This window comes from Toxotes jaculatrix, chromosome 12, assembly GCF_017976425.1.
Source record: "Toxotes jaculatrix isolate fToxJac2 chromosome 12, fToxJac2.pri, whole genome shotgun sequence".
In the NCBI taxonomy this organism is placed as follows: Eukaryota; Metazoa; Chordata; class Actinopteri; family Toxotidae; genus Toxotes; species Toxotes jaculatrix.
The window spans coordinates 18,554,643-18,566,084 of NC_054405.1; the positions used below are offsets into that span (position 1 = coordinate 18,554,643).

The 11,442-nt window shown below is 42.0% G+C and overlaps 1 protein-coding gene across 1 annotated transcript in view; it reads right to left on the reverse strand.

The window, feature by feature from the left end:
• The window catches only part of cpeb4b (cytoplasmic polyadenylation element binding protein 4b), a 30,208-nt gene extending 23,821 nt beyond the window's left edge, over positions 1-6,387 (reverse strand). The window contains exons 1-2 of the mRNA XM_041051118.1: positions 5,980-6,387; positions 3,874-5,111 (exon numbers count right to left, since the gene is read on the reverse strand). Of these exons, the coding sequence (XP_040907052.1) occupies positions 3,874-5,064 (1,191 nt within the window). The 5' untranslated portion in view covers positions 5,065-5,111; positions 5,980-6,387. The remainder of the gene's footprint in view (positions 1-3,873; positions 5,112-5,979) is intronic.
• Between the last annotated feature and the right edge of the window lie 5,055 nt (positions 6,388-11,442).

Here is an 11,442-nt window from a genome sequence, read left to right on the forward strand (position 1 = left end):
GTTAGAGAAGTGTTCAGCATTTGTCTCCACTACAGACCTGAAGCGACAGTAGCCTCATATAACAGCACTGTATAAGTCTGCAGTATATGTAAGCTACACAAACAGTGAAGAGGGATCTGTAACCAACAGTTACCCAGGTAGCTCACAGAGACAATATCCTGTCCTGGCTTACTCGCCTTCAGGTGCTGCAGGTCTTGACCTGGTCACTGGCCAAAATCTACCTACCCAAATCAGCCCAGTACACCTGAAAGAGCAGCAGGCCACTGACCTTGAATTTTGCAGGTGAGGAATTAGGGAACAGGGAAAGAAAGAACAGAGAAAAATAAAGGAAGGCAAGGAAGGAGTTTCCTGGCATTCAAGGAGTACAAATTTCTGGTCTAAAACTAATTACCAGCTGACCAGTACATTAGCAGTCAGAAGCAGTGTGCCTGGCCAGGAGCCCATCACAAGTGCTAAAGCTGCTCTAATACAAAGACAGCCCTGCCTGCTGCAGCAACGGCAATAGTACTTTTCTCCCTTGGTGTGCCATGGTGCTGTACACCAGTTTGGATAAACTATCCACCAAATGGTCTTGCTCTCAAATTGCATCTACACGTTTGTTCATGTACGCACAAATCACTCTCATGGCCTAAGGCAATGCCAAACCCGATGAAAGTGGGCAGAGTGAGGGATCTGTGCTTCAGCATTTAGCCATTGTAACACAGCAACATAGTGACCAATGGCATATTTCTGTTTTAATGTGTGTTCATATCTACTGAACAGCATCTTACTGCAAATATTACAAATATTACATTACAAAGTCCAACTTTATGGGGGTCAACAATCTGATTGCCTCTGTCAGTGCTAAAATGGAAACTATGTGAGGCAGTTGGACAAAGCTTATAATACTGGAAGAGTGTGACAACAGTTCCTCATGGGGTCTGTTTAGTGCAGAGTTACAGGAGCTACAGTATTTCGATTACCAAACCTGAGGGGCGCCTTGTGTAAGCCAACATGTGTCATCATCAGTCATCTGAACAGTACATAATCTTGACTAACGCTGACAAGTACTGTTTTAAAAAGTAAAGCAAAGCTATTGGTCTAATAGTTTTAGCTTGAGCAATTCTTCAGCAATAGTTATAAAATGGGAGTGAATGAAAAGGAAATGGCCAAAGCCAACTGGTTCGACAGATATGGCAATTTTCATGTCAGATCTAAATAAAAGCCCAGACACTGACAGTCAAAAACAACACTGACAAAGATATCTTTGAGATTGAACTACAGAGGAGGCTTCTGACAAATAAACCTGACACTTGGTTGCCTGTGTAATAATTTAACAGCAGCTTCTACAGTGACAGCTTCAACGCTGCAACATGATCTATAAGCTCACACCAAAATGACACATTTTTCAATTCAATTACAGGGGAGCAGAACAATACTGTCAGCTTATGGTTTAGAAAAATACATGATATATGGTTCATAATTTAATATACTTTTTTTTTTTTTTTACATGCAGGAAACACCTTCAAAAAACACCTTAGTTGGAACAGAGCATCATTTCCAAAGTACATGCAGTGAACAGTTCCTTACAGTTGCATTGTACAATATGAAGCAATATTTAAAAGCAACATTCATCCAGTCATCATTGGAAGATGTGAACATTTGTGTATTCTAAATTAGGGAGCTCTCAAAATTTCATATCACCTCACACCTATCAAGTATCAATGATCTAGTATCTTTGTCAGCCATGTTCATATTTTTTCTTCTCTAAAACATTAATTAATTCCTTGTTACTCTTGTTCTTTGTGAATGGGTTAAACTTCCATAATCAGTAACACACACACACAGAAAAGCCATTTTACGCCCATCCTCCATCTGCCCTTGCAGTATCAAGAAGGCAGAAAGACAATGCTACTTGAGCTGATCTGATTCAACCGCAAGGAACAGAAACATACTGCAGCTACAGTAATGCTAGCTTTAGCTTAAATCTGATATGGGGTTGTAAGAGAAGGGACTCACCACTGCTCAAAATGGATGCAGAACAACAGTTCTGATGAAACAGGAGCAACTAATGGAGCTAGGTGCAAGCTGATGGCATCTATAACCCCTTTTATGTCAACTCTACAATTATTCACTGCTGCCAAGAAAGTTGTGGATATTTATCTACATGTATTGCTTGTTAAAGTTGATTTTACAGCAATATGGCTCCAAGATATTAATAAGGATGAGGCCCTAATTATTTGGTACAGGTCAGATATGAACTTCACCCCATTGCTACCCACAACAATTAGGCTGTTATCTACTGCTAAATTGCTGCTCAGAGGTAAGCTATGCTACGTATTCAGCAAAAATACTCAAGACATGTCAAGACATGTCAGTACAAAGTCCTTACTCTTTGGCCTATGGTGCACTGTGAGTTATTAATTGCTAGTCAAGATGAGGAAATAACTGAAAAGATCAAAGCAAGCATCACTTTCTAAATTACAAATTGAGTTAATTTGCTTGTCTGGAGAATTTTAGTTCATTCCTGAAGAAAATGCCGTGATGAAAATACAGATCAGGACTTGCCCCATGTATGGCTCGGGTAAGGAAATGAAGCAGCCCATCACTCGTGGTCTCTGAGGCCAATTAGTAACGTTGTTAAGCTATTGACAGACAGCTGTAACAACAAAGGTAAGCAATCATTCAGACAATTTAACACTATCTACTACATCCAAGATGACATTGGGAATTGATGGCAACCAAGTCCCTATGACTGACCAGAAGTTAATTTGACAGCACAAACTGCCAGAAGATGAAAAAAACATTGTCCAAAGGAAAGAAATGAAGAAATGGTACTTAAAGAAACCTCTCATCAGGGTCATCAGACGTAGATGGGCCTATAGAAACCTTCCTCTCTCCACCCCCGCCTCCTTGTAACGACCGACACAATTAATCATGAGCAAGATCAATAAAATGAATTTATCTCCGTGCTCCCTTTACCTCTTTCCATCAATCCTATCGGCAGTTTCTACATGTGATAATACAATTATTCGAGCCATCTTCATTGTGAGTGGACCCAGTGATAAAAATTACAGTATGAACAGGCTGACATTTTGAAAACGAGTTGCTAGGCTTTGACAGCCATGACCCAGGTGATTAATAAAATGATGATCCTGAAAAATCATTAGGCACTATTTACCAAAATAAATTAGACTGATACCCTATTATGTGGAAGGAGTAAAGAACAGAGCTTAGTCCAACAATCTAAAATATTACCTTTGTTTTTTTGTTGTCATTGTTTCTCACTAGAATAAAAGAAATCCCATAATGATGCCCCATTGTTCACCGGTGCATCTACTTTTGTCTTTATATCTCAGTGTCTGTCATCGTTCTCCTGACACCCTCTCTCTCTTTCCCCATTTCTAACCTCCCTCTCCCATTTCTCCATCCCCAATGCCCCCTCCACTACCCACTCCCCACACCCCCACTCCTCCCTCCAGCCCCCCAGCTCGTATACGTGGCACACACCACTGCAGTGACAGAGCCACATTAGTCATCATCAGGGACATACAGCTGTGGAAGTAAAGAGCCCAGTGACTGCTTTCTCTGCTAACAAGGTAAGAAATGCATCATGTAAATCCATGCACCCCACCCCCCCTCCCAATCTTTAAAAATAGCATTTATACCACATACTGTAAAGCAATAAAAACACTGATTAAAAAAAAAGCTAACATAAATGACATATTAATGTCTTATCATTCAGGCAGCAAGAAGCTAACACACAAAGTTAACACAAAAATGTAGGTACAAAAGCACAGAAAAAAACAGCACAATGTGCTACAGTTAATGAAAGAAATAGTCTGCTAGAATTACTGTTAAATCATACAATGAGGCCATCACAGGTAAACTGACCTGAAAGGGGAAGATGTTATCACTGCGGCCGACTCCATCATCCATCCACGACTTGGGGTTGAAGCCTGCGGGACTGTTTCGAGGGTATTTCTGGGATGCCACATGGTTGTTAGGGAAGGTCTTCTTCAGAGGAGAGATAGAGTTGATGGGGGTCATCCCGCCATTCAGCCCTCGGCGATAATCTCTGCCCTGAGACCCTCCCCAGCCACCGCCACCACTACCATAGCCTCCTCCAGGACTCCAGGAAGTGGAGGAGCCAGGGGAGGGAGAGGGGCTCTGGTAGCTGGCTGGACCCCATGGGGACGGGGGCTTGTTCAGGCTGTTAGACAAATGGGGCAACTGGCTGAAAGCCGGATTCCTATGCGGAAAGGGCGGTGGAGGGTGTGGAGAGGCCGGGGAGCGCCGATGCTGCTGGTGTTGGTTGTGGGGGTGTTGAAAGTGGGGGTGTGGTGGGGCAGCTGGGTGGTGCTGGGACAAGGCTGCCGCTGGTCCAATTTGGGGGGAGAAGTTCCCACCAAACCCTGGACTGACATGGTGTGAGAAGTTCTGGAACAGCAGGGGCCCGTTGTTGGCAGAGGCCGGGTTGAAGAAGCTGACGTCCTCATTTATGATGGTTGACGGTGCCGGTGGGATGGCAGCGGACCAGTTGTTGAAGCCAGTAAGTGATGACGAGGTTGTACTGGACTGGACGGGGCCAGTTCCTCCAAGACCAGGCGTCTCCTGGTAATCAAAGCCTGTCAGGACTGGAGACTCAAGACGCAGCTGCTTCTCCTTTCCATTACTTCCTTCAGATGTGCCGTTGTCTGTCTTGGCTTCCTCTGACCGGGCTTTTTCCAGTTCTGAAATGATCCCACCACCACTTCCACCCTCCTGGTGACTCCCAGGAGACAACTGCTGCTGCTTTTCTTGCGTTTCCTGCATTTCCTGTTGCTGCTGTGCTTTGGGCTTCTCTGGGCCCCCCAGGATTTCGTCTTGCACACTGTTGTGGGTGGCAGAGGCAGGGAAGAGCCAGGGAGAGCCTCCCGTGGTGCCATTCCCTGCGGCTGTGGTGCTGTTTATGAAAGCAGCAGGGCTCTGCGACACATTTTGGTGGTGGTGTGGGGGCTGCAGATGCGGGTGGATTCGGACCGGGAATGCAGACTTGTTGCCAGTGTTGTTTTGAACTAGGACTCCAAACCCGTAATCCCCCATTTGTTTTCTCCCCCCACACACAAATGCTATCCCGTGATCGTATGGTCCTATTGAGAGAAGAGCACACAGGATGGCATGCACTGAGTTAGCAGTCAGCCTTTCTCATTCCACTATAGATCAAGGGATTTAGAAACAACCAGCTGATGGACATAGACATTTCCTAGTGACATAAAAGATCTTTTTTTCCTGTTGGGTCTGTTTTACTCCCTCAGAGAACTCGCAGACATATGATAATCACACAACATTGTCATGAATGAGCTCATTCTTGTACCGAACAATCTAACCTTATTACTCTGAGCAGTTGACAAAAGCCAACCAGTTAACATTTCATCTTAGCTAATTATAACCCCATGACGTTGCCGGCTTGTCTACAGCTGAGCTGCTGGCAGCCACCAGTAAAGCTAGAAACACTGCTGTGTCGAGACGAGAGACACACATACACATACACACACTAATACACACACACACACACACACATATTTGGAGACGTTTTCCAAACGCAAACCAAATGACAGACAATTGATTGGCCACAGTACAACGTCAAGGAGAATTACAGTAACACAGAATATCAATGAATGTTGAATAGAATATCAGTTATAACCGTTATAACGTACGTAGGAAAACCACTCGACCTTGTTTGACAGCTGCCAGTCCAACCTCGAAATTTACAAGATATAACCAATACACTTGCTCACTCTGATCGAAACGCGTCCAGTGAAGCAAGTGTCACACATTACTGTTCATTAATACGTCTTTACACTTGAGACAGTAACTACGATGTAATAAACTAGATATGTTAGCTGGCCGGCTAACATTTCCATCCGTTGCTAGGGTTAGCTAGCTAGCTATTAACTGTTAGCATGAATGCTAGCTAGCCGGACAGACTGGATACAGGCGAGTAAAATTCATTTTCACCTTCTGATCACCACCTTCGACCTCGGCGATGTCTTTGTCGAGATTCCCTCGGGCTGAGAGCAAGGTGGTGTCCTCGAAAAGATGAGTACGACAGGCAAAGCTTTTCACGGGTGATTTGATAGCTGACTCGTACAGTGCAGTCGGTCAGCTTTTTTTTTCTCCCTTCTCCTGACGTGTCCTGCCTGCTCAATGACACAGCTCTCTATCCGCTGCCTCTGATCTGGACCGTATCACCAAAGAGCTTTGTTAACGTGGCAATGCGTGAAATATATTCGGCCGCAGGTCTTTCACAAGCCTTATTCGATGGGGTTCATTGTCCGTTTGATTTAAGTATCGTTTCTCGCTAAGTGTCTTTCCAGCAGAGCCAGCCGATTCCTATGTGCTTCTTGGCTGCCCCTCTCTCCTGGAACCGACCGTGGCCGAATAACAGCGAGAGATCAGCCGAGACACACTTCCGCTTCTAGCGCCACCCTTTCCATCCTGACCACTCCCTCGGAGAGCCACACCTCGACATGTGATTGGACGGAGCACCGGCAACCTCGCCCAGTTTCTTCATCATTTAGCAGGCATGCACCAATAATACACCCATGCCATGCATAAGTACGGCCCACTGAGGTCGGATTGAAAAAAAAATAATCCTCCCCTGCACGGTCCTGTCCTTTCACGATGCAGCCGGTATCAGGTCGTGAGAAAGCTGAGATACCAAACCCCCGCCCCCCCCTTCTCGCTCTTGAAAGGACGGCAATGCCTCAGAAAAAGAGCATCCTTAGCCCATGGTTTTTGATCTCATGCTCCTTCACTGTACAAGTGGGAATGACCTGTTTAGATCACTGCAGCTTGGAAAACAAAAGTGTCACAGCACCACAGCAGAAATGATTTGAAGTAAAAAAAAAAAAAAAGAAAGAAAGAAAAAAAAAAGCTGGCCACTCAGCATTGTCATTGTGTTCCATACAACAGATTACGAAACCACAAAGAGGTGGTGACACGGATCAAAAACTACTCTTCTACATGAGAATACCACATCCAGGAGGTCTGATTGAGGAATTAACCTTAACCTTATTTCCTGTAACAGCTTAAAGCATTACAGCTTTGTTTTTAATTATTTGGCTTTTATACTAAACACAGCAGTCTTAGCTTATAATGTTAATTTTGTGTTGATTAAACTGTAATTTTGGAGACTGCAGTTTGAAGTGCTGTTGGATTGTATTGTGCTGTTGATGAGTTCATGTGGAATGCCTGGTAGCCCTTGCCTCTCCTGTCCTAACTGGTCTTTGTTGATAGTCTAATAGCATGTTTAAATATCTTGAATTACAGGGTCTGTAAGTAGTGCTAATGATTGTCCTTTGACCAAAAGTATTGTTCACTTTTATTCACAGTTTTTTTTCATGAATTTTTTCTTCTTTTTCAGTATGTGGGCTGTTTTTCTGTGAATGAGGCTGTTGTTTTTGGCTGCATACAGCTGACATTATCTTCTGAAAAGCCTGAATTTGAGAGCACAAACTAAGGAACAATGCTTGCTTCTGCAAATGTCTCAGGAAGGCATGGTTTAATTTCAATAGCACATTCATTCTTTCACAAATTCATATTCTGTCCATCTGACAGAATCTAACCCTAATGGACCTCCTCTTGTATTTAAAAGCAAGCAAAAACATTCCAGCTATTCCCTGCATGCACAGTATTCTGTCTGATATAACAGTTTAACTTGTGATTTATCACATAATAATTTCAACATCTCCCCAGCTTCTGTAATATATCACAACACAGCCCAGCTAAGAGATCTGTCTGTGTCTGCTTTACTCTGCCAGATGTCTGACCATCCAACCCTTTTTACTTGATCACCCGCCCACACCATTCTGCACATCTCTTTATCTCCCTCTCTGTCCTCCTCTGTGTCCTTCTCTCCTGTACGGTCATTATCACTTCGAGGTCATCAAACAGCTTTAACTCTGTCAGTCTCACCGACCCTCAACTGGCAGTGTCACATGCAGCCGCAAATAGCTATCTAATAAATCTGTCACTTCAAGTCCAGCTGGGATGGAGTGATAAATTAGGGAATCTGTAATGTTCTGCATTATTAAATGTGTACAGAAAGGATGAGCAGGGGATGGGAGGTGGATAGCAGGTATTGGCAGTGTTAGGGAGCGATCGGCTTAAAGTAATCCGATTTAAAAAATATATTACCGAAATCTGATAGCAACACTGTTCACATTCAGTTTGCAAATTGGTGCGAGCTGTGCAAATACCTGCACATAAGATAGAATGTGGAGGTAGATAGCTTCAAAAGCAAACTTGAGTCATTTATTTTGACAATTAAAATCTGAATAAAAAATTAAATGCAGGCTTCGCAATAGGAGAAATGACTCATTGGAACTTGCTTCTCTCCTTACTTCTGCTGTTTACCAAGAAAGATCATCCCTTTAAACCACAGCACTGATAACTAACTGTATGGAACCTAAACTTTTTCAAACTTTTACTAGTTTTTCCACCATAATAGGGAACGCAATTGGTTTGTATTGGAGATGGATTAAATTTTGGATTACAATGGAGCAGCATCAGCCCAAAGCTCCATTACTTCCAGATAAAACAAATATTGGTCAGTTCTCCTTTTATGAGCCACTTGTTATCAAAAATTACTGAATTTAGAATGCAAATTGTTCTGTCTTGTCGTCACTGGAATAATTTAGTCTTTTAATTATCTAATAATAATGAAATGATAATGCAGCAGCTATCTTCCACAAATAATCATTTTCCCTGCTTTGCTTTTTTAGCAGTGTAATATATCCAAAGCGACATATACAGCACAGCAGCTCCAGCCTAACACTTGTATCATGTATTTCAGTTATATATTGTCATTCTTACTCGTGACCTCCATTTCTTCTCCTCATTTTATAATCTCTGTTCTGTTCGACAAGTAAAAGCGTTCAAGTGAAATCTTAATCATACACTGGAGGGTGAGAATCAGCAGGAGGAAGGAGTAACACTTTATAGTCCTAAATGTGTTCCAGCTTCACAGTATCTCTTGCATAGGGCAGGATATTCATCTCACAGCGGGGTGGATGATTAGGCAGAGTGCTTGGTACTGTAAATGGATTTCTGGGACAGAATAACCGGTCTGACTGGCCTCACTCAGGAGACAACACCCTCTCCTCCTTCTGTTCTCTGTCTTTCACTCTCTGTCTCACACACTTTTTAAAATTTTATTTTATCAAATTCCCCATGAACAGAAACAAAACACAAATCAGAAGGGACATGGCATACACATTTGTGAAATTATTTCTATAGATCTATATTTACCTACAATTTCAAACTAAAATGTTACTGTGTAATTAGTCTACTGTATGAAATAGCTAATAGCTAGTTTTAGCATGTGTTCTCATTCTGGCAGTGGTTTTCTGTGTGCTCTGCCATATCCAAGACTGGATAGGTGCTATGAATAAAACATTGAATCCATTAAAAAATTAATCGACTCTACCTTAGGCTTAATTATGGTGCAATTCCTCCCAGAGTGCATGTGTGTGTGTGTTTGTGAGTGTGCAATTGTATGTGTGCATGAAGGTGCCTAAGTGCATATGTGCACATGGTAAGCTCACAACTCCAGTGTTGATAGTCTAAATCTTAAAATCTCAATTTGAGCAATTTGCCACTGCTGTGATGGTGGAGAACATTCTGCAGCCCATTCATGTGATTGGAGTGCATTGTGATCCATCTAAAAACATGGCTGTTATCCACACTGACATTTGGGAAATACAAGGTTTTGACCTGACAGCAATTGTATTTGTCTAAATTATGCAGATGTTTGCATGTATGGTATCTCAGGACGAGATAAACGGTTTTGAACGCCGTAACAAAGCCTCATGATGTGCTGTTGTAGAGTTGTGTTTGTGTCTTATGAAATATTCAGAGAGTGTACATGTTGCTAACAAAACGGTGTGGACGTGCTCCTGGGTGGCTTTGGGACACGACAAGGACCTCTGGGTACGAGGTGGAGTGGGAGGGAGGTGAATTAGATGATGCAAAAAGCAAATATGTGCGAGGCGGATGGAGGGATAAGAGAGCAGCAGCAGATGCAAAATCAGATTTACAAGTGTGTAAATGCTTCTATCTGAAATGTCTCCATTAAAACTTCTTGAGTTACTAAAACATATGTGAAAGGGTTTTACTGTTAATGCCTCAGACAAGGATTAATTTTTATTTTCAGCACTATGATTTGCAATCTTACACACAACAAAGTCTTGATAGATCAGTCACTTTTCCAGTGTTTCTACTGTGGTCATACTGATCTGTCTTAAGGTGACATTCATAAATATTGATAATTTTAAATATAAATGGAAACCATTAGCTTCCTTCATATTTATATTGGAGAGAAACTCCTGTCCTCACTGTTTTTTTTTTTTTTTCTGACAGCCTGAGACCTTTCACATCCTTCATCCGTCCAGTGTATTTTGCCCTGTTGTGCTCTCCTTGGGGACGCTATACTAATTAAGCCACAGAGGTCTCTGCTGGGTAGCGAGCCGGGATGAATGTTTGAAAAAGACACATGGACTTAGTGTGTGTGTATGTGTATGTGTTTGTGTGTGTATATGTGCGTGTGTATGTGTGTGTCTCTGCGCGTGAGTGTGTGTGTGTTATAAAGGCCAGGCTGATTTCATGACTCCACTGGGTACAGCGGGGATAATAAATTACAACAGAGCAGCAGCTGGGGGTCTGTGATGTGAGTGTCAGTGTGAGTGTCAGTGTGTGTGTGTGTGTCTGCCTGCACACTAGATTGAGCAAATATGTGGTTAAGTGAGTTAACACATATTTCAAAATTCAACATTTTGTACTGCAGCAAAACTGGCAAATCTGCTGTTTGACTCATTTTTCAGTCCACAGTTCCATCTGATCATGGTGCAACTTCCCATGTTAATAAAGGAAAATATGACAAGTGATATAAAGAATTGCCCTTTAAAAATATGCTTAACAATTTATGAACTGCAAAAAAAATTGAATTAATTATATTTAGAGAGGCACCCACGTTAGAGAGAAATTTAGCAAAATTAGCATAATTATTGCAAGTAGCATAGAAATATTGTACTGGTAAATTATCCATTTTTGCCCTGGCAGTAACCATGATTTTTCTTTTGATAACGGCACAAGTTAATCCCTGAAAGTTTCATAAAAAACACAGGAAAGTTTTATATTCTTATATAATTATTATAATGTACTTTATACTGTACTTATATTATAATGTATTCTCAAACAGACTGAACACATTGCTTTGGTTTATTCAAAATATTATTGATCCCTATCTGTGGGGGAATTGGGTGTGTGGAAATGTGTTTGTCTATCTTAATAGCTTTCACTACATCCCTGTATCTTGAGTGATCCGTGTACTATACATGGCTGTCTGCAATGTGTGAATTTGTTGTTGCCATGGCAATGTCAGATTTGGGCTACATTTTCATTCATTCACTGTTCATGACA